Source organism: Bos indicus, chromosome 7 (genome assembly GCF_029378745.1).
Source record: "Bos indicus isolate NIAB-ARS_2022 breed Sahiwal x Tharparkar chromosome 7, NIAB-ARS_B.indTharparkar_mat_pri_1.0, whole genome shotgun sequence".
NCBI lineage: Eukaryota > Metazoa > Chordata > Mammalia > Artiodactyla > Bovidae > Bos > Bos indicus.
In genome coordinates this window covers 20,377,162-20,399,536 of record NC_091766.1, presented here as the reverse complement: position 1 = coordinate 20,399,536, position 22,375 = coordinate 20,377,162, and the positions used below count along the sequence as shown (strand labels likewise).

The 22,375-nt window shown below is 58.6% G+C and overlaps 1 protein-coding gene across 2 annotated transcripts; it reads left to right on the top strand.

Moving 5' to 3' along the window:
- Positions 1 to 553: 553 nt before the first annotated feature.
- On the top strand, positions 554 to 14,549 carry NCLN (nicalin). Of its 2 annotated transcripts, none has more exons than XM_019964504.2 (15): positions 554 to 854; positions 6,142 to 6,332; positions 6,424 to 6,568; positions 7,406 to 7,500; positions 8,333 to 8,413; positions 8,706 to 8,809; positions 9,700 to 9,788; positions 9,872 to 10,011; positions 10,230 to 10,408; positions 11,343 to 11,430; positions 11,522 to 11,560; positions 11,650 to 11,810; positions 12,699 to 12,752; positions 12,844 to 12,922; positions 13,017 to 14,549. In XM_019964504.2, exons 1-15 carry the CDS (start codon positions 671 to 673, stop codon positions 13,071 to 13,073), a joined length of 1,686 nt encoding a protein of 561 aa, XP_019820063.1. In that variant the 5' UTR covers positions 554 to 670; the 3' UTR covers positions 13,074 to 14,549. The 2 variants fall into 2 exon arrangements, with proteins under 2 accessions (XP_019820063.1, XP_019820062.1); XM_019964503.2 differs by having other exon boundaries at positions 556 to 854; positions 11,647 to 11,810.
- Positions 14,550 to 22,375: the final 7,826 nt, after the last annotated feature.

Genomic DNA, 22,375 nt, shown 5'->3' with positions numbered 1-22,375 from the left:
CCTTGTGTGCCAGGCCTTGGGTCAAGTTCTGAGGAATACATCGGTGCACAAAGCAAACACAAGTCTTTGCCCTCAGGCAATTTAACATCTATATTCTTTGGGAGTTTTAAGTGATTTTTCCCAGACATCTGCCAGGAAGACTTCAGCTCCCATGATCCCTTGTGCTTGCTCGAGACCACAATTCCCAGGAGTCCTAGCGCAACAGATCCGCCCCTCTCTTCCTTATTTCTAACTTTCTTCCGGGTCGCAAGGTCACCTCCTGTACAACCTCTCTTCCTTCCGTCCCTCGCCTTTCTCCCACAGCAAAGGCAGGGTTTCAGTAAGTTACACTGCTAATAGTTTGTTTTAAAGTCTCTGTATTTTCTGACTTGGAGTTTAAGCGAAACTTTAGCCAGACAGTCCACCACAGCTTTCTCTATTAGGGAGTAACAGAATGGGCCCTCAACTCCCATGTGGCTCCGCGCGCCGGGAAGACTACAACTCCCAGTAGGCAGCGCGGCGGACAGGCGGCCCTCGGCTGTGCCGGCAGGACCCCGGGGCGGGCGCGGGCTGTCCCGCGCGGCGCCCGCAGGACCCCGGCGCCTACCCATGCCGAGGTGAGTCCGCGGGAGCCACCGCCACCGCCGTTCCGACCCCGCCGCCGCCCCGCGCGGCCCAGCTGCCGGCCAGGATGCTGGAGGAAGCGGGCGAGGTGCTGGAGAATATGCTGAAGGCGTCGTGCCTGCCTCTCGGCTTCATCGTCTTCCTGCCCGCTGTGCTGCTGCTCGTCGCACCGCCGCTGCCCGCCGCCGATGCGGCGCACGAGTTCACCGTGTACCGCATGCAGCAGTACGACCTACAGGGGCAACCCTACGGTGCGTGGACCCGGGCCCCTGGCCTCCCCCGTGGGCCCAGCTCTTCTCCTGGGCTCTTGGTCTCCCCCAGCTCAGCCTCCCCGCTGGGGCCCTGACCTCCCGCCCAGCCTCCCGCCTCCCTAGGGCCCCGGCCTTTGCCGGCCAGGATGCCCCTTCCCGCGGTTCGGTCTCTGCTTCCTGGGCTTCAGGACCTGCCTCTCCCACACGTCCAGCAGGAGTCCAGCTTGCAGACCTCACTTGGGCTGCCAGCCCCTTTACCGGAGCTCCAGGCAAGTCCGAGCCTGGATACCTGGACCGCTGCTGGGCCCCTAGCTCTCTCTGTCCAGTGTCCCGGGGACCCACCGCCTGGCTCCCACAGCCCTCTGGCCCCGTCCCCGACAAGGGCTACCTGCTCCAGAACGCAGAACTCCCTCCCAGCCTCAGGCCATACTGTCGCTTCTCCAGACCTCCTGGGTCCCCTCTCTCTCTCCAGTCCCCAGCTGGAATAGAACGCCCGCCTTGGGCCTCCTTGATTTGGAGTGGAGCCTCTCAGCGCCGTTTTTCCAGGCTAAGCTGGCCAACCCTGCACAGCCCTTCAGCACCCGGGTGCGCTTTATCTAGTGCTCACATTCTGCTCTGCTTTAGGGCTCAGAGCTCTGATCGCTCACCCCAGCCTGTCACTATGTGGAGGCCCTCCCTACTCCCTGGTCCCAGTTAATGAATTCGGTTCCTCAGAAATTCTCCTGCCTTTGGGCTCCTGAAATCCGTTGGACCCCATGTCCTGCTCCCTGCTTGGGAGCGCACCCACCCCTCAGCTTCCTGGAAGCCCCCCTGCTGCTCCTTCTCCCCAGGATTGCAGGCCTCCAGGCCTGGATCCTGCCTAGCTTCTGTTCCTCAGCCCCGCCCTCTCATCTGTTAAAGTCTTTCGAAAGTGTCCTCTCTTCCCGGCCTTGCTGTATCTTGTGTTCCAGAACCTTCTGGCCTCTGGTTGCGCTCCCAACTTGGTGTCTTAGGCCCCTGGCAAGCAAGGCCCGTCCATGCCATGAGGGCTTCCCCTCCCCAGTGCCCCTGTCCCCTCATATCTGAGCCCTGGTTCTCTTGGACTGGCCTCTCTTGTTGGAACATTAGGGCCAACCTGAGTCCCCCGGACCCCTTGCCGCTGCCAGGTCCTTGGGGAGCCCCGGGGTCTGGAGACATCCCCCTCAGGCCCCTCTCACCCCAGAGTTGTAGCATTACTGTTTAGTGCAGTGGTTGCCAGTTCACGGGTCCCTGAGTGATGACTTTGGGTCGTCATGATTGACAGGCTCCTGGCATTCAGTGGGGCCCAGCCAGGGGTGCTGCCCCACACCTCACTGTGCCCGGGACAACCTCACTCCGAAAATTATCTGGGCCAGATTGTCAGCAGTGCCAAGGGGGAGAACTCAGGGTTACAGTGTTGGCTGCAGACCCCAGGCTTCTCACCAGTGGGGTGGTGGGCCAGGAGCCCCTAAGGAGTGGGCAGTTTATATGTATTGTTGGCATCCTCCTGGGAAGAGGGTCTATGCCAGGGGTGTCGCAGGTGGCCCTTTGGGATGACTTTTGGCATTTCATCATCATAATTTTGAATAGCCATGTGTGACTGGCGGCTCTGTCCTGGTCTGGAGGATTCCGCCATCCCGTTGGGATGGGATTCACGCCCTTGTCCTGTCTCACACTGGGAGCCTTGCTGCGAGCTCTCCTAGCACACCCAGCTCTGCCCCAGCCCCTTGGGCAGCTGTAATCTGGATGTCCCGTGTCTCCTGCTGCCTGCTCAGCGCTGGCCTGCTTGCTGATATGGCCCCCTGTCCTTGCCCAGACGGGCGCTTCTTGACACTCCGACCCTGATCACAGAGCCATGTCTGCCTCGTCCTCCACGTGGGCCCTCGGAACCTTCAATACTTTCTCCCTGTCCTCCCCACCTCCTCTCTCTGAGTCCTTTGCCCCCAGTCCTTGATTCCTTCCTATTCTTTTTTCTGACCCCGTGACTCCCTCACCCCACACGCCCTCCTTCCCGGCCCCCATCTTTGCCAGACACTGAGTGGGCTCAGGGATGAACAGAGGGGCCTGGCGGGGCACCCACCCATCTCGACTTACACATCTGCACCCCCACCCTGGTCCCACCTGTTAGTGTCCACATTGGCAGGGATGTGGGGTGCCTGCCACTGCCTGGGGAGATGCTGTGGGATAGTTTGGTGGAGCAGGGAACCCCAGCTCCCTCCCAGTGGTGGAGCATCTGAGAGCTGCTCTGCTGGGTCATCGCTGATTGCAGTGTCCCCAGCATCGCACATGCCCTTGCTTTGAGCCTCATTTCCCAACTTCCTGTCCTCTCTCCACACCTCTTGAGAAATCGGCAGGAGAGGCGTGTGCTCTTTGAGCTGGGGTGTGAGCTGGGCCCTGGGTGTGGCCTGCCTCCCTGCCCTCCCACAACGGACTCCGGCCTCCCTGGGCTGGGCCGCTCATGCCCATCCCACTTGGTCCCCTGCAGAAACAGCTCTGGCAGGCGGGGATGTGGGCACCAATGCCGGGCACCGGGACGGGCTCTCCACCCCTGGTTGTAAATAAAGTTTTATTGGCACTCTGCCACACCTAGTCAGTGGCTTTGCACTGCGTAAAGACTAGTGCCACTGCAGGGAGAGAGGACTGGCCTTCGATTGAAAAGTCTGCGACCTCCGTTCAGATCTGGTCCCGCCGTGGGGACCTGCAACTTGCTGTCCAGGTGTCCAGAGCCCGTCATGACGCAGGGGCAACAGGCCTTGCAGACTTCAGCCTCGCACCAACCAAGGCAGTCTCTGCTCTTGGGGTGCTTAGCCTCTGAGGGGGCACTTGGGGGTCTGGCGTTAGCCTGACTCTGCTCTTACCCCCTCCTTCCTCTCTCTGGCCGTCCTCCTTCTGGAAAGTGGGTCACAGTAGGCTCCACAGGTGGCCCTGTGTGTCCCCACCCCGAGGTGACATCTGAGCCACCCCCGGGAGGCTGCAGCTGGGACAGGTGGGGCACAGGGGAAGGGCCCACCCGCCTTTTCAGGGTTTCAAGGGCTCCTGAAGGTCTCTGCTGCCCTCTCCTACCAGGCCCTTGGGGGCTCCCCTGTCACCCTAAAGCAGAAGTGGGGGCCCAGAGGGGTGGGGAGAGGCATGGAGGCCCCTGCCTGGGGTGCACTGCCCGGCCCCCTTGGTCACTGGCCCCTGCCCCAAGACGGCCCTGCCCTTTCTCACCTGGGACACTGTCCCTTCTGTGACCTGCTGGTCCCCTCCCCCGGACGGGCCCTCAGGACAGGCTGTAGGAAGCGACCCTTCTCCTGCTGGCCAGTGCATTCCTGCAGAGCAGTGGGGGGGACCCTGCCCCCGGTCTGAGCCTGAGGCTTCATGGGGCTTGGTATGTCCCTCAAGGACACCAGTGTCCCCTCGCCCGGCCGCCTCATCCTCCGGGCAGCATGGTCCAGCTCCTGTGTGGAAACAGACCTGTTTGTCTGCATTGTTGTCTTGACATTTGCTGTGAGGGGCTCAGGGTGGAGGCCCTGGGGCCACATCTGCCCCCAGAGTAGGAGGATTCGTGTGCTTGCTTTGTTCATCCCAGCTCAGCCGGGGCCTGAGACGTTTTGGGGACTGTGTGCCTTTGTCATCTGGGAGGTCTGACCTAAGAATCTGGAGTTTCGGCAGCATCCTGCTGAGTGCTAGTGGCCCTGGCAGTTGAGGAGGCCTGCCTGAGCCCCACCTCCCCACCCACTCTGTCCAGGGAGGATAGAGGGCCCCGAGGGCTGGCTGCTGGGGGCCGTGCACCCAGGCAGTGCAACCACGGGAGTCCACGTGCTGCATCAAATGTCTGCACTGCTTCTTGCCCCTTCAGCTCTCAGGGCAGCGGTGCTCTGTGTGTGTGGGGACCCACCAGCCTTAGAACAGTGGGCTTCCCTGGTGGCTCAGACAGTAAAGAATCTCCCTGTGATGCAGGAGACCTGGGTTCAATCCCTGGTTTGGGAAGATCCCCTGGAGGAGAAAATGGCAACCCACTCCAGTATTCTTGCCTGGGAAATCCCATGGACAGAGGAGCCTGGTGGGCTACAGTCCATGGGGTCGCAAAAGAGTCAAATACAACTGAGCGACTTTCACTTTGGCTGCACAATCCTGGTTACAACCTGCCCCTTCCACTCTGGTGGGAAGGAGTCAGTTGCCTGGAATAAGCTTATGAGCAAGGCAGGGTCCACTCCAGGAAGCAGCTTCTCACTTCCTACCTGATTCTCTGGATCTTTCTTGAGAAAAATCTGGGTGGCCCTGCTCCCAGGGGACACAGGGCCATGTCTGGGGTCGTCTGTGATTACCACGTCTAGGGGGGTCCTGGCAACAAGGGTGTGGGGGCCAGGGAGGCTGCCCTATACCCTACAGCGCTCAGGATGGCCCACAGGCTACAGTGTGGCCCTGACTGTGGAAGAAGGTGCACAAACCCTGGTGCTTGCCCTCCTGAGGGGCCTTGGGGAGACCAAACATTTGTTCATTCATTCCATGTCCTGAGCGCACTACGCTGGTAGTTGCTAGGTGATGCTGGGTTCACACTGCAATGAACAAGGTTTGTGCCCCTGGAACCCCAGGCTAGTTGCCTGGGGGCTGGGGCGGGGGGTTGGCCTGAAGAGGGCAGGGTTTGGGTTTTCCCCAGGACATTGGCAACCTGGAGGTGGGGAGGTGCAGCCTCCTAGCTTGGGGGCTCCCTCTGCTGGTGTCTGGACCCTGGAGTGGTGTGGGGGCTGGGGAAACTGCTGGGCATCTCAGAACAATCTGGGCAGGGCAGGGGGCTAGGGGTTGGGTTTGCTCAGCTGGCGCCTGTCAGCCCTGCGGGTCCTGGAGCCCTGGGGAAGCCAGTGGTGAAGGACTCGGGGAGCAAGACCACTGAGTTCCGGTCCTAGTGCTCTGGCTGGGGGTCTTGCCTGGGGGTGGGGGCGGGGGTGGCTGCCTCTGTCGGGTGGGTTGAGGGCACCAGCCCCCTGAGCTGCTTCAGGGACACGGGGTGGGGTGGGGACACGTTGCCCGGCCCAGCGGGCAGCCCGCACGTGGTCACAGGGTGGCTGAGTGGACAGGGACATCGCTTTCTGGGGGATGACTGCAGCAGGGGTGTAGTTCGGAGAGGCGAGTGCGAGAGCAGCGAAGGCCGCTAGGGCCGTGGTCTAGGAATGTGGGTGTGGAGGGGAGGTTGGCCCAGGGAGACGGTTCTTGGAAGGCCCCGCGAGTCCCCGGGGTTGGGGTGGGTGTGCGGCGGGCTGGAGGCCGGTGGGGGTCCGGAACCCCACTCAGGATCCCGTCCCCACAGGCACGCGGAACGCGGTGCTCAACACAGAGGCGCGCACCATCGACGCGGACGTGCTGAGCCGGCGCTGCGTGCTCGTGCGGCTGCTGGACTTCTCGTATGAGCGCTACCAGCGCGCCCTGCGCCAGTCTGCCGGCGCTGTGGTCATCATCCTGCCGCGGACCATGGCCGCTGTGCCGCAGGACGTCATCCGGGTGAGCTCTGCCTCGCCCCGGGGTCCCCTCTCTCCCTCCGGGTCCCCTTCGCCCACACACACCGCAAACCGAACGCGTGCCTCTCTCGCAGCAATTCATGGAGATTGAGCCTGAGATGCTGGCCATGGAGACCATCGTTCCCGTGTACTTTGCCGTAGAGGACGATGCCTTGCTGTCCATCTATGAGCAGACACAGGCTGCCTCCGCCTCCCAGGGCTCCGCCTCCGCCGCCGAAGGTGGGCTGGTGAGGGTTGCTGCAGGGCGGAGGGTGCGTGGATGGGCTGCGCTGTGCTGTTTCAGGGGCTTCCCTTTCCAAGCCAACATATGCTTAACCGTGGGGGCACCGGGCATCACAGATCACATCTTGCAGCCGCCACCCGCAGGGAGGAATCTTCACGGACCAGGGATTGAACCCTCGTCCTTTGCACTGGCGGGTGTATTCATTACCAGTGAGCCACCAGGGAATCCCTACAGTTGTGTTTTTAGATGTGTAAAGAACAGAAGGATTTGAGGCAGGGTGAGTTCCTGGGCGTTTTAAGGCAGCCCCTGCCCCCAGGTGAAGTGGACCATTAGCTCACACTGTGGGAGGTGGGCACACCCTCTCCTGATTCTGGAGAGAACAAAACTTTAATTTTTATGAATCTCTGGGTTCTCATACCATCTCCACTTTGGGGGATGGGCTGGAGGGTCATGAGCTGTCTGATGGGAAACTCATGTTTTGGCATCCCTGCTCAAGTGATCCTTGGGAAGCTGGGTCAGAGGCAGTGTGCACCCCTCTGTGATTTAGGAAGGGGCCCTGATGGCCCTACAGAGCAGAGCGAGGGCGCACATGGGCTCCGTGTCGGAACCAGAGACCTTCACCAGCCCTTGTCCTGGATGCCCAGGTTTGCTCCCATGTCCAGTTATCACATTGTGTTCTGTCCATATGAACAGTCCCGTTTTTACTCAGACTGAATGCTTAGAGTCTGGGGTGACGAGGACCCAGGTTCTGGTCTGGGACCCCCCCCTTACCCCCCCAGCTGCTGCAGGGCAGTCACGGGGCTCAGGCTGACCCTCCCTGGCCCTGTATCCAGTGCTGCTCCACACTGCCACTGCCAACGGCTTCCAGATGGTCACCAGCGGGGTCCAGAGCAAGGCCGTGAGCGACTGGCTCATCACCAGCGTGGAGGTAAGTGCCTGGCACCTGCCTGTCCCCACTGGAGGGGCTGCTTCTTGGGTGAGGGGATCAAGTCCCTGCCTCTGAGGAGGTGGGGCTCCTCCAGCTCCTCCTGCTTCCCCGACCCCTGCCTCCTGGAATGGCCACCCCTTTCCCTTCATGGAACATTCACTAAGCTGGTAGAGAGGAGAGCTCAGGGCAGCAATTAAAGCAGAGTGCAGAAAAATCCAGACACCCATCTCCCATCAGGAGGCGTCCAGGCCAGAGCAAGCTCCCAAGTCCTCCCCCACTTCCATTCTCTCCACGGGCAAACATGGGGTTTTATCACTGCTCCCCCCAGCAAAAAGCTCTGAGCAGTTTTGTTCCCACTCCCCGCACCAGGAGGCCTCCGCTGTCTCCTTGCAGGGCAGCTCTCCATCCAGAGAGTAAAGGCTGCAGGGCCTTAGCACCTGATGCCCTTAGGCAGTGCTCTGGACAGGCTGTCTTCCCAACTGCTCCTCGTTGGATTTGACGGAGGGCCGGTTTACACAAGAGGACCCTGACTCTTGGGCTCTTCCTGTGCTGTCCTTACGGCCAGGGTCTTACGGACGGGTGGGGTCTCCATCAGTGGAGCTCAGCCTGTAAAGGGTAGGCCTGGTTTCCAGGTGGAGAAACAGCTGGCACCTTGGCCCCCAGCAGAGTCTGGCCAGCCTGTTTCTGTAAATAAAGTTTTACTGGAAAGTGACCATGCCCACTGGTCCACTGGTGCCCACGGTGTAGCCGGCAGAGCCTAGAACCCTGCCCCCTGAGGTGAGGGTGGCTGTTGCTTCCTATGGGGGGGCCCTTCACATCCATGTCTCTACAGGGGCGGCTGACTGGGCTGGGTGGAGAGGACCTGCCCACCATTGTCATCGTGGCCCACTACGATGCCTTCGGGGTGGCCCCGGTATGTCCATGCCCCTCCTGCCCAGCTGGGGAGTCTGGCTTCAGGCTGCAGGGTAGCAGGGTTGGGGGAGCTTCCCACGTGTGCAGGGATTGGGCCACGCCAAGGGTGCATCAGTCAGGTTTGGGCAGAGCTGGGGGTTAGCGGGGAGAGGAAGCAATCCCAGCTGGACTGGAAACGAGGACCTAAGGTAAGATTGTGGGGGTGGGGTTCAGAGTGGGCCACAGGCCGGGGTGGAGGTGGGTGGTGGTGCATGCTGAGGTGGGGTGAGCGTGCCCTTTGTCCCTGCCTGCAGTGGCTGTCGCACGGTGCGGACTCCAACGGGAGTGGTATCTCGGTGCTGTTGGAGCTCGCCCGCCTCTTCTCCAGGCTGTACACCTACAAGCGCACGCACGCAGCGTGAGTGACAGGGCCCGGGGCTGGGGGCGGGCCCGACCCGTGATCTCAGAGTTGGTTCAGTCAGGCCCCGCCCCTCCAGGTCCATTCACCTACCCCCTCCCCGGAAATCCCACCAGGGGGCTGCTTCCAGATGCAAGAAACAGAAACCCCTGCAAAATCGTCATCACTTAGACGAGCATCTCCCCATCTTAGTGCCGGACACTGCGGTCTCTCGCAGGGGCACTTGTCCACACAGCACGGTGCCCTGGGAGAGCAGGGCCCTAGTAGCCAGCGGGTCTCCCCAAACTTCACACTCCAGGCCCCACGCCTGCTGTCAGGCAGATGGCTTGAGAAGCACTGTGCTCACAGTCCAGTGGGTGGCGGGGGGGGGGGGGGGGGGGGGGGGGCGCGGTGGGCATTGAGATCAAGGTGTTGGCAGGGCCACACTTGCTGTGCCTCTTTTATAAGGACTGCTGTGGTTGTGGTGAGGTGGATACAGCTGGGGCGGGGCCCAGTTACCTGGTCCTTCACCACCCCGCTGGCTTCACTCCTGCTCAGGGAGGTGGTGCTGAGTTCCCATCACTTCTGTTTCCTGGTTGGTCCACCCAGTCTGAGTGGGTGGACCACTCTGAGTAGCCCACCTCTCTACTCTGAGAGGTCTCTGGAGCCTCCCTTCTCACCCTGGAGACACTGGGTGAAGTTGGGATGTCTGTGGTTGTCAGGACTAGGGGGCTCCTGGCACTCACTTGTGGGGGCCAGGGATGTGTCCAGCGCCTGCAGCACTCAGGATGCCCCGATGTCATCAGTGCCAGGACAGGGTGGAATTGGGTACTCAGCGGGGAGACCACCCCTCCTTTTTGGGAGCCTGGACTCCCACCTGTCAACTCTTTGGCCCCACTCCTCCCTGCCAGGTACAACCTCCTGTTCTTTGCTTCCGGAGGAGGAAAGTTTAACTACCAGGGCACCAAGCGCTGGCTGGAAGACAACCTGGACCACACAGGTGAGCGTCCCCCGCGGCCAGGGTGGCCTCGGGACCCCGGTACTCCCCCACACCCCCTGCCCACCAGCCCTCACTGTCTGCAGATTCCAGCCTGCTCCAGGACAACGTGGCCTTCGTCCTCTGCCTGGACACTGTGGGCCGGGGTGACAGCCTCCACCTGCATGTGTCCAAGCCGCCCAGGGAGGGGACGCTGCAGCATGCCTTCCTGCGGGAGCTCGAAACGGTAGGCGCCCCGTGAGGGCTGCGCCCCCCAAACTGTGTGAGCCCTGGGGCCTCAGTTGGGTTTCCAGCGGGCAGGTGGGCTTATCCTCAGGCTCCAGAAGCAGGAGGTTGGGGAGGGACTGGGGATCCGTGGGGCGGCAGGGGCCACCTCTGCAGAGGCCAGTGAAGCCAGGGTGTGGCGCACGGGCACCGGGCAGAGCCTCATGGCTCCGCTCGCAGGTGGCCGCCCACCAGTTCCCCGAGGTGCGGTTCTCCATGGTGCACAAGAAGATTAACCTGGCCGAGGACATGCTGGCCTGGGAACACGAGCGCTTTGCCGTCCGCCGGCTGCCCGCCTTCACCCTGTCCCACCTGCAGAGCCACCGCGACGGCCAGCGCAGCAGCATTATGGACGTGAGGTGAGCCCCCCCCCCATCAGACTGAGCCAGCCGGGGCCCGTCAGGCTTCCTGGAGGAGGGGGCACCAGAACCGAGGGCATGAGCCAGCAGAAGAGAGGGAAGAATTGATTGGGCAGGGTGCTGGGAGAGCCAGCGGCCGCCACCTCACCCTGCCTCCATGGCAGCCTGCACCCCACGCCCACTCAGGTCAGGATGTGTCGCCTCTGAGGCTCCCGGTCCTGTGTGGCCTCAGCCCTTGCTGACCCTGGGCTTGTGGCTGAGCTGCTGCCCTTGTCTCCCTTGTCATGGGTCCCCTCCCCATGCCTGTGTCCAGGCTTCCTTCCTTATGAGGACAGAGCCGTGGACTTCGGGACCCCCTGCTCCACTGTGACCGCGTGTTAACCAGTCATGTCTGCGGACAGCCTGCTGCCAGCTCGGGTCCCGTCCCGGGGTTTGGGTGGCCGTGGGTGTGGGGGACACCGTAGCCCCTCCATGGGGCGTTACCTCAGCTCTGCCCTCAGCAGCCGGCGGAGGCAGATGTCCTGACCAGTCCCCCCATACCCCCAGGTTCTGGAGGAGCACACGGGCCCAGAGCCGTCTGGTCACTGAGGCCCACAGCATCCTCAGGGCTCAGCTGGGCACCCGGGGCAGCCCCTTGGTGGGTGGGCCTGACCGAGGTGTGGGGTGGGGGACCATCCGCTGGGAAAGCTGTTGTTTTTTCTGTCTTTTCATCATCAGATACATATGTGATCATTTTTAGTTTTGGGTGATTGATGTCACTTCCAAATATGTATGTTTTTAAAATCTGCCCTCTAAGGGAGGTGGGAGGGGAGTTCAGGATGGGGCGGTGGAGGGGACACATGTACAGCTGTGGCTGATTCATGTTGTTGTAAAGTAATTAGCCTCTAATTAAATAAATAAAGTAAAAATAAATTAAAAAAACCTGTCCTCGAAGGTCCCGGGTTGACTCGAAAACCCTTACCCGAAACACGAGGCTCATCGCTGAGGCCCTGACCCGTGTCATCTACAACCTGACAGAGAAGGTGAGCCCCCGGCCACCCGCTAGCCGCCCTCTCCGCCCCCCTGAGTCCCCCAGTGGGTCTGAACTCAGCCCCGCCCCGCCTCTCTCTGCAGGGAACGCCCCCGGACATGCCAGTCTTCACGGAGCAGATGGTAATGGCCTGGCCGGCGGGTGGGTGGGCTCAGGCGCCTGGTGGGAGTGTGTGGGGGGTCCTGTGACCACCGCCGCGTCCCCACAGCAGATCCAGCAGGAGCAGCTGGACTCAGTGATGGACTGGCTGACCACCCAGCCACGGGCCGCCCAGCTAGTGGACAAGGACGGCACGTTCCTCAGCACGCTGGAGCACTACCTCAGTCGCTACCTGAAGGAGGTCAAGCCGCACCACGTCAAGGCTGACAAGCGGTGAGACCAGGCGCAGCCCCTGCCCCCAGCTGGCAGAGGGCCCTTCCAGGGTCTCCCTGCCCACCCTGGAACCAGACGGAGCAAATGGAAACTCAGGGCGAAATGTAACAGGATGAGTGAGCAGTGCAGGCGCCCTATTAAATCTGAGCTCCAGGTGAACGACGAATTATCCCAGCATAAGTACCTCTCATGTGGTCTGGGACACACTTACCCTGAAAGCCCGTGTCGTCTCTATCTTCAGTCCTCACAGAACTGAAGCCCCGTGTTTTATCTGGCAGCCCTGTACCCCTGCCCACCCTCTTGTGCCCTGGGCCTCAGGCGACTCATACCCCTGGCCCCCTCCTGCCCTCAGAATGCTCCTGCCCACTGCAGGCCTCCTGGGTTTTGTCTTTCTGTTTGATGCTCCCATGTACCCTGGTTGGGATGAATGAGGACTGAGGAAGGGTGTTGGGGGACCCTCAGCAGGAGACACCCCTCTTCCTCCACAGACAGGTCAGTGCCACTCACTGGCTTTCCATCTTGCTCCCAATTTGTGGCACTCCAGGGAGACAGAGCTCTTGAACAGAAGAAGAAACTGAGGGTCACAGTGGACCCACAGCTGTGGAGCTGGGGCTTGCGAGTCCTCAGCTGTGATCATTCTCCCTCTATAGAAACGAGACCAGAGAATTTCCACAGTCACCACACTTTGTTCTTAGAGAATTGTTGGCCCAGAAAACCATAGAAAAGATGTTAGTTCAGAATAAAGGACGTCCTTCCCTAGGACAGACAGTGGCAACCCCCTGTAGACACATACCCAGGGTCCTCCCCGCTGCTGTGTTCCTGGGCTAGTGGGACTTCGGGTGGCTCTGATGTCAGGGTGAGCCCGCTGAGCAAGTGCTCTCTTGCCAGGGACCCCGAGTTTGTCTTCTACGACCAGCTGAAGCAGGTGATGAATGCCTACAGGTGAGCGCCCTGTCACCGCCCAGGGGCCTGGGTCCTCGGGACAGCTGGGAGCAGCTGGCTGACCGCCTCCACCGCCCCCTCCCATCCCCAGGGTCAAGCCAGCCATCTTCGACCTGCTCCTAGCCGTCTGCATTGGTGCCTACCTCGGGATGGCCTACACGGCAGTCCAGGTAAGCAGGGGGCGGTGGGAGGTGGGTCCTTGTGGGAGCCCAACGGGTGGCCCTTTTTCCCTGGTCTCATTGGAGTCCTCCCACCGCCCCCCAGCACTTCGACCTCTTATACAAAACAGTTCAGAGACTGCTGAAGGCCAAGACGCAGTGACCAGGCTGCCATCCCCGCCTCACCTGGAGGGCAGGGCCTCCCCCTCGGTGGCCGAAACCCTGAATTACAGAGCTTTTCTGTGTTGCTCTTGAGGACTTGGGGGCTTCTTTCTCTTTTTTGTCCTTTGCGCTCCCCTGGAGGAGCTCGGTGGAGGTCTGGGGCCAGGCCACAGACTCGGGGACAAATGTGTGGATGAGCCCCCCACCCTGGAGTCGGCCCCATGACCCTGGGGCATAAGCCATGGCCAGGAAAGAGGAAACGCACCCAGTGTGGCCTTGGGCATCACCCCCGCCCAAAACGCTGATCCTGGACCTGGCAGTTGCAGGCCAAGGAAGTCGGGCCAGGCCACCCCCCAAACCCCTAGCCCTCCACCATGCTGGCTCTGTTCTGACCTCGAGGCTGCCCTCGCATTTCCCAACCACCCCACCCCCGGGGCTCTCCCTTCTTTCCTGTCTGGAGAGTGCGCCGCAGGGCCTCTGGGTCTCCGGTTCCAGCCCCTCCGTCGCAGCCTTGTGCACCGCCTCCACACCCCCCAGCCTGGCTGAGGGGAGCCAGCTCAAGGGGCCGCCTCCGGACTCCCTGAAGCCCCTGGGGAGCTGGCGCCCTGGACACCCGGCACCCTCTCTGTCGGCCCTCTCACCCTGCCTCTGGGTTCCTCTGCCCCGTCCCCTGCCCGGGAGCCCCGCCCACCCGGCCCCGCCCACCTCTCCTAGTCCTTGGAGCTCCTGCTCAGCCTGTTCTCCTGAGGAGCCCTGGGGGCGGAGGCAGCCCCTCTGCCCCTGTCCCGGGGCCTCGGTTTCCTCATCTGCAAGGAGGAGGTCGCATTCAGGGGAAGCATGTTCCCCCATATCCCCGGAGGGGACGTGACCACAGGGGAGCTCTTCCTGGGACCTGTAGGGGCCAGGTCCAGGCCTGAGCCCCTGGGAAGGGGTGAGATGGGGGAGGCGAGCAGGGCTGGGAGTGACCTCAGGGAGACCCAGGTGTAACCATTCATTAGCAATATAATCAGTGACTTGTCCAGTGCTGGGGACTCAGGGTCCAGGAGGAGGGACTCAGGGTCCAGGAGGAGGGACTCCAGGGGCCTACTGGCCACCAGGGAACGCTCACTAGCCTTCCGATTCCGAGGGGCTGGGGACTGGCTCCCCCCCGAAGCCACCTACCACCCACTGGAGGGAACAGGTGACTATTTGGCAGGCCTGGGAGGGGCAGCCGTTGGGACTGCAGGTTCCTTGACCCTCCTTGTCCAGTGGCCTGTCTGCCCGACTGTTTACCCAGTGCCCGGCCCCCTCTAGGGCGATGCGGGGCTGGTGGCCCACCCTTCCACGGGTGTGAATGTGTGAGCCAGGGACCGGCTGGGGATGCCGAGTGAGTGTCCTTCCTCCCCGGGGGGCATGGTCAGGGCCACTGACTAGGTGGAGCTCAGGCTGCTTGTGGGATGCGGCCAGACGATGAGAAATAAAGCCATAACAAACCACAGCATCGCGTGTCCTGTCGGGGCTGGGGCCTCAGGATCTGGACAGACCCCCTGAGGGTCATATGCATTTCTTGGGGGAGGGTTGGGGGCAGAGCCTCATGTCTGTATAAAGAGCAGAGTCGGTGTGCCTCCTGCCCGTAGCTGGGACCGTCACCCGCCCCATGGCAACATGAAGGTGGCAGCCAGCTCAGAGCCGATAGACCATGGTGGGGGTGGCGTACCACAATACAGCTGGGATCCATTACCCCCCAGCCCTGGAGGCAGCGTGTGTCCTGTGTGTCCCCCGGCTCCTGGCCTCAGGGTCGCGTGGCCATCTCTTCTGACGTCTCATAAGCACGCGTCCGTCTTTGGGTTTAGGGCGCATCCTGCTCCAGCCAGTGTGCCAACTCACTCCACCTGCAGATGCCATTTCCACATAAGGACACGTTCTGGAGTTCTGCATGGTTGTGAATTTGGAAGGACACCATTCAACCTGATATGGGGGGAAGGGTGATGGCTGTATGAAGGTCAAGCCCACTGGCCAGCCCCAGCCCCAGCCCAGGCTTTGGGGAGGCCCTGGCCAGTCATCGGGGTGCCTGGTGCAGCTCCACACTGGGGTTCCAGCAGCGGGCTCCGTGCTCTGGGCCTGGGAGCTCCCGAGGGGTCTGCCTGCTTCCTGAGCTCCACTGGGGGGGACCCCTGATCTGGGGCCTGTCCCTGTTGGCTTCTGCCTGTCCACACCGTTCTGTGCCTTTGTGTCAGGGTTCCTGCCTCAGGGGCTTTGGTTTTGGGGAGCAGAGAGCAGAGTACAGAGACGTGTGCAACGGGGAGAGGAAGCCGGTGGGGGGGGGGGAGGTAGGCAGTACAGGGGGTGTGGCTTGAACTCCACGGCTTCAGCCAAGAAAGAGGGCTGTGAGATCCTTGACCCCAGGAGGTGGGAGCCTCGGGGGAGCTGTGGGCAGAGGAGGGCTTGGACTCAGGTGCTCACGGGCGCCCTCTGGTGGCAGCTTTGGGGAAGGCAGACTGGGAGTGGGTACCCCCAGCAGGTCAGGGGGCTATGCTTGTCCAGGTGGGGAACACATGAGGGGAGAAGGGGGCTGGGTTCCCTGGACCCAGAGGAGGGGCTGGACCTCTGTGGGCCTGACCACAGTTGCTCAAGTCTTCATAGTGACTCCCATCTTCAGGGTCAATGTCACTGCCGCCTCTTCTCAGACCCTCATGTCCCCCACACCACTACCCCGAGGCTGGAAGGTGGCTCTGGCTCCAGCTCGAACTCAGGTAAAACTCCCCACGTTTCAGGGGAAAAGCCAGCCCCTTCCCTTATTTCAACACAGGCTGTTAACTTCCTCTTCCTTTTCCACGAAACTCTGCCCATTATAACCAAAAACATGAAAACCACAACAACACCGGCAGGCAGACACAGCTGCCGTTATGTATGTGCTGGTGTTTCCCCGTCATGTCCACCCTGGGTATGTGGTGTGTGTACATGGGTGTACACCAAGTCACATTCTGGAAATGAGATCCACGTGTGAAAACAGTATTTCTGTCCGTAGGCATGTTAGGCGGTGAGAGGTGCACACATGTTACACCCATGGAACCATTGCCACATGGAAGGCATGGTGTATGCATCGCCCTCAGCGCTCCTGGCTTCCATCCATGACCCCTCCCTGTGGCCTCCTTGTCCCCAGGTGCCCTCTGGTCCCGCCACTGCAGATCAGTCTCATTCAACTGTGGAGTCAGCCTGTATTTCCCCAGCATGTGCCAGGTGCCCTGCTGGGCATACAGATGCAGCTGCCAAGCAGAGACCCTGGGGCCTGCGGTCCACTGGAGTAAAAATAAACCTCCCAGGTGGATATGAGCGGGCTTTTGAGTGAAATCAGGGTGACAGGAGGGACTAAGCCATATGGAAATTCAGGACAGTGGTCCAAGCAGAGTGCACAGCCCGTGCAAAGGCCCTGGGGCAGGACCAGGCCTGGCGAGTTGCAGGAGCAGTGAGGAGGGGGCCTGTGTGGGTGGGGCAGTGATGGAGGGGGAGAGAGGAAGGAGGTGGGGCACAAGAGGCCCCTGGGGAGTTGGTGGGCATTTGCTGCATGCTGTGAGAGTGATGGGAAGCTGTGGGGAAGGAAGGGCAGAGGAGAGGAGGGCTGCGGCAAGGCCACTGACTCCCAGGGGACAGTTGGGAAGATGACCCTGTTCTGTGGGCTCCCTGAGCATCAGTGAACATGACCGCAGGTCTCCATCAACCCTGGGCAGCAGCAAATGATTTGGGCAAAAGTGCAGTCCCCTACTGGGACCCCAGTGGCATCGATCTCTTTCCAGGGTCTGTGTTTTAAGGCTATAAAGCAGGAAGAGCATCTGGTGAAACCACCTTGGTCTCTCCTCTTTCTGCACAGAGGCATCTCCCACTGTAACTTTCTCACTCTTAAAAATGTTTATGTGTGTGTTTAAGGTTATGTTGTTGTTCAGCCACTCAGTCATGTCCAAGTCTGCAATCCCGTGGACTGCAGCACACCAGCCTCCTCTGTCCTCCACTATCTCCCAGAGTTTGCTCAAACTCATGTCCATTGAATTGAATCAATGATGCTATCTAACCATCTCATCCTCTGTTGTCCCCTTCTTCTGCCTTTAACCTTTCTCAGTATCAGGGTCTTTTCCAATGAGTTGGCCCTTCTTATCAGGTGGCTAAACTATTGGAGCTTCAGCTTCAGCATCAGTCCTTCCAATGAATATTCAGGGTTGATTTCCTTTTGGATTGGCTGGTTTGATCTCCTTGCAGTCCAAAGGACTCTCAAAAGTCTTCTCCAGCACCACAGTTTGAAAGCATCAATTCTTCGGCATTCAGCCTTCTTTATGGTCCAGCTCTCACACCTGTACATGACTACTGGAAAAATCATAGCTTTGATTAGACAGACCTTTATTGGCAAAGTGATGCCTCTGCTTTTTAATATGCTGTCTAGGTTTGTCATAGCTTTCCTTACAAGAAACAAGCGTCTTGTTTATGGATATGTACACAATATTCAGCTTTGCTTGTGTGTGGCCTACACATCTGTGAGTCACATTGTACTGTCCTTCTCTTGCATTAACTCTTGTTTTGGTATCTCTCACTTACACTCCATGCTCCTTTTCCCTGCTGTGTAGTATTCTGAACTCAGAAGGGACAATGGCTTATCTACTGGCGCCCTGCTGATGTTCATACCATCACAAGCCTTCATAGGTGCTTCTCAGGAGGGAGTGTGTTTAACCAGATGCCAGAGAACTGTGGCCCTTGACTGTGTCTGGCCCACTGCCCATCTTTGTAAATAAAGCTTTATTGGCACATGGCCACAACCAGACTCACCCAGCTGTGAATCACCCTCAGCTGTTTTCTCACTGCAGGGGCCACAAACCCTCAAATGCTTACTGTTCCAGCCCCCCAGAAGTCCACAGGCCCCCACTGTGGGGGGTCCACTGCCCTCTGGTTTCTCCCCTTTCTCACCATAGGACACATCTGGCAGCTACCAGAACAGACTGGTGGTACAGTCCTTTTGCAGGGGACACACGTCCTGGGCTGCTTTGGACATTTCAGCCTCAGTTCAGGAGCTTCCCAAGTGGCTCAGACAGTAAAGAGTCTGACTGCAATGTAGGAGACCCAGGTTCGATCCCTGGTTCGGGAAGATCCCCTGGAGAATGGAAGTGGCTACCCACTCCAGTAGTCTTGCCTGGAGAATTCCATTGGCGGGCTACAGTCCATGGGGCTGCAAAGAGTTGGACACAACTGAGTGACTAACACACACACACACACACACACACACACACACATCCTTGGCTTCTTTTGACATTTCAGCCTCAGTTCTGAGAGTTATTGATAATTTTAATCATATTTGACCTACAGAAGGTCCAGAAAAAAATTAAGGGAGAGGAGGAGCAGGGGTACAGGGGGCGCTGGTACAGGAACCAGGAATGAAGTGGGGGTGTCATTGCCAAGCTCAGGGCGATGTGTCTGCTGGGTGTCCCACAAGAGAGTCACTGTTCCCCCTTTGTGATTAATGAGCAAGTTGAAGGTTGATCCTTTAGTCCAAGGGTCGGCAACCACTGACAGCTCCTGCTTGAAACCACCGGGACCTGGTGCCCAGCGGGGACCCTCCTTCCATTCCTCTGCTAAAGGCACGGGTCAGGATCACATACTTGCATCTATGTCCAGTTTGCAGAGGACAAAAGGGTTTCTGGGCAGGAGAAGTATCTTGCCTTAAGGTCCCTTGGCAACAGGACGCTGCTGGCAGTCACTTTTAAAAATATATATTTTTTTATTATTTGGCTGCGTCCTGCAGCATGTGGGATCCTAGTTCCCCAGCTGGGGATTGAACCCGTGTCCCCCAGGTGGGAGTGCAGAATCTTAACCCCTGGACCACCAGGGAAGTCTCCCACCTTTTTTATTTTTCTTTTTTTAAGTCTTATTGAGATACATTTACACACCATAACATTTGCCATTTCAATGTGTATAGTTCAGTGGGTTTTAGTCCATTCACAGAGCTGTGTATCTGTCAGCTCCATCTAATTCCAGAACGTCCTATCCCACTCCTGAAAGGAAACCCTGCTCTCATGAGCAGTCACCTCCCCAGCCTCTGTCCCAGCCCCTGGTAACCACAAACGCACTGTATGTCTCTGGATTCTGCCTGTTCTGAACATTTCACAGAAATGGAATCCTGCAATACAGACTCTCATGCCGTTTTGATGGCGAGTTACAGAAACACAGTAAGGCTAGCTCATTCAGAAAAGAGCATTTATTCATCTCTTTCTCATTCTAACTTGGGGAGGGGGAAGATCCTCTGACAAACTCCCTAGTTCAACACCCAGGCCCTCTTGTTCCCAGGCTCAGAAGAGGAAGGAAGAAGCCCTGAGGGGCAGGTGTCCACTCCTAGGGCCAAAGGGGCAGAGCCACAGCAGAGGAGGGATGGGGGGAAGAGACCATGATCACTGAGGGGTGCATGGCTGGGTCCCTACTCCTATTTCCAGCCCCTCCTTTTCTTCCCCCACCTCCGCACGGGAGAGAGATTTGCTCAGGGGGTGACAGAGTTGTGTTTCAGATTCCCCCCACCCCCACCCCCTGGCTGTGTCCAGGGAGTGCGGTTTGCTGAGACAGGGGGCAGCAAGGGGTTGGCTCGATGAAAAACCTTTTCCCATCCCTGAAGCCAAATGGCGAGGGTCAGAGAGGATCTGGGCAGTTCCATCCCAGCAGAGGGAGGGCAGAGGGGCTGGGGGCACTGAGCCCTGGACAGCCCCGGGTGCCTTGTATCCTTAAATGTGTGAAGGCAGGAGGCATCTCGGGCGGGTGGGGACTGTGGTACAGTGTTTCTGGGGGACAAACCCTGAGCCCCTAAGCCCTGTCGGATGGGCACATCTCTGGGGATGTGCCAGAGGAGGTGTACACAGCCTGGACAATGAGGGTCTTGGGGGCACTGAAGGGATGAGGCCGAAGGACACAGGGTCCAAGGGGACGGGGCATGGCTGACCTTTACCCAGGATGACACTTGGGCTGGCAGTGCAGAGACCACTGGCACTGGTGCTCCAGGCTGGGCCCCCAGTCCCACTGGCTGACCCTCCCACCACCACCGGATGAACCCCCAAACCAAGGATGGCAAGACCAGGACCCAGAAAGGACATTTCCCTTCATGGGCTCAGTCGTCATCACACCCACGCCCTGTGAAATGAACCCACACCCCGTGAAATGAGAGTCTTGCCTGTAAACGTCGAGACGGGGACACAGTGGCTGTCTCCTCACACCTTTGCTGCCCCTCACTTGGAGACTGGTTTGAAATAGAGTCCCATGCCCCTCATCATACCCATGGGGTTGGGGGCGGTTCTGTGTTTTCAAGGGAATGCCTGCCCAGGTGGTCTCCTGCACATCTGAGGGGCAGTGCCGCCTGGACACTGCCCCCCTGATCCCAGTCTGGCCCCTCTGCCAAGGTAAGCCAAAGTAAGCACCTTACCCATTCACATCAGCAGTTCTCACCTTGGACCCTGGGCCACATCTAGGGACAACTGTCACAACTGGGGGTGCCCTTGGCACCAAGAGGGTGGGGCAGGGAAGCTGCTCAACAGCACCCCCCACCTCCCCTGCACAGAGAATGACCTGATCCCAACTGTAGGGAGTTTTCCTTTAAGATAAATTAAGTCTGTTTAATTATTTTGAGAAACTCTATTCTGGGAGACTGTGCAAAGGTCCTCGGGCAGGTTTTTGACAGCAGATCCTGAGAGCCAGTCAACCGGCTGGGAAGTAACTCAGCCCCAGATTCCCCATCAGGCTCTGTTCCCACCCTCACTGTCTTTTAAGTAACAGCCCAGACCAAGGACCTCCTGCCACGAAGCCGGTGTGACCAGCTTTCCTCTGCTGATAATAAAATCAAAGTCAGCCTCAAGTGTTCTAGGTGCCCTCAGCTACACAGTCTTGGTTTTCTCTGCCATGACCTGTTCCCTGATATGGCTGATGTGTGTCAGGGAATAAACGCCAGGGGTGAAGATTGCTCAGGAGGTGGGATGCTAGTGGTAAAGAATTCTCCTGCCAGTGTGGGAGATGCAATAGATGAGCGTTTGATCCCTGGATCAGGAAGATTCCCCTGGAAAAGGAAATGGCAACCCACTCCACTAATGTTGCCTGGAGAATTCCATGGACAGAGGAACCTGGTGGGCTACAGTCCATGGGGGTCACTAAGAGTTGGACACGACTGATCACACACAGTTACTGAATTTTAGATCATGGAGTTCAGACTCAAGTTATACTGGGCTCTTCCCCACTCCTTATCCCCAGTGGGAGAAAGAGGCTGAGGAAAATGCCTCTTTGACTCACAAGAGAGCTGGTGGGGTTTTATTTTTATTCTTTTAAATGACTCTCCCAGCATATCAGAGGGCCACAGGGCTTCAGCATCCTGTCTCCATGGAGACAGAGCCTGTCTCCAGCCCAGCACCACCAGCTCAGCCCCAGGCTGAGCTGAGAACCAGGGGTGCAGGGTCAAGGGGTGGGGTGTTCTAGGAGGACACTGGATCCCTTACCCAGGTTCTGCTCCTCCCTCAATCCTGTCTTGGGGTGGCTGCTGGTATCAGGCAGGGTAACAGCCATTTATTGAATGCTAAAGGTGCTCCTGGTTTTATGCTGAGCCTCACCTATTAGCATCACTGAATCCATGCCAGGGGCTTCACCCTCTTTAGTCCTAACTTGGCAAATAAGGAAATTGGAGCTTGGCTGTCTAAAACATGGGGAAGATGCTGTGGGACTGTGGGAAGCATGTGGGTTCATATCCCAGCAGTCTCAGTGTGTGACCTTGCCCAAGTGACTTGACCTCTCTGGGCCTCAGTTTCCCCCTCTGTAAAGTAGGTATAGTAACATTACCCACCTCTTATGCTTGCTATGAGGGTGACCTCTACTGAGGAGCAAACTTTAAGGATAGAGAAAAATAGAGAATATTTTAATATAATAGTTTTCAAAAACTAAAAATAATGCTGAAAAAAATCCATGATGAACAAAAAGGTCAACATTTTAAATAGAATCAGAATTACTGATTTTTCCTTTGGCTCATTACAGCACTATGACTGATCCTGTTTTTGTTTCAAAAAAAAAAAAAAGAGGGACTTCGCTGGTGGTCCAGTGGTTAAGACTCCATGCTTCCACTGCAGGGGCATGAGTTTGATCCTGGATCAGGGGACTAAGATCCCACATGCTACATGACCAAAAAATAAATTGTAAAAAACGAGAGAGAGAGAGAGAGAGAGAGAGAGAGAGAGAGAGAGAGAGAGAGAGAAAAGAAGCCTTCTGTATTAAGAAAAAACAAAAAACAAAGAAAATACATTTAAACTAAAGTCAGGGTCAGTAGACTGA

Bases quoted from the DNA above. Each gene is read 5' to 3' on its own strand.
- NCLN (XM_019964503.2), top strand. From the start codon at position 671: ATGCTGGAGGAAGCGGGCGAGGTGCTGGAGAATATGCTGAAGGCGTCG. The intron at 6,333-6,423 runs GTGAGCTCTGCC...CCTCTCTCGCAG, and splicing joins TGCCGCAGGACGTCATCCGG to CAATTCATGGAGATTGAGCC. The intron at 11,431-11,521 runs GTGAGCCCCCGG...CTCTCTCTGCAG, and splicing joins TCTACAACCTGACAGAGAAG to GGAACGCCCCCGGACATGCC.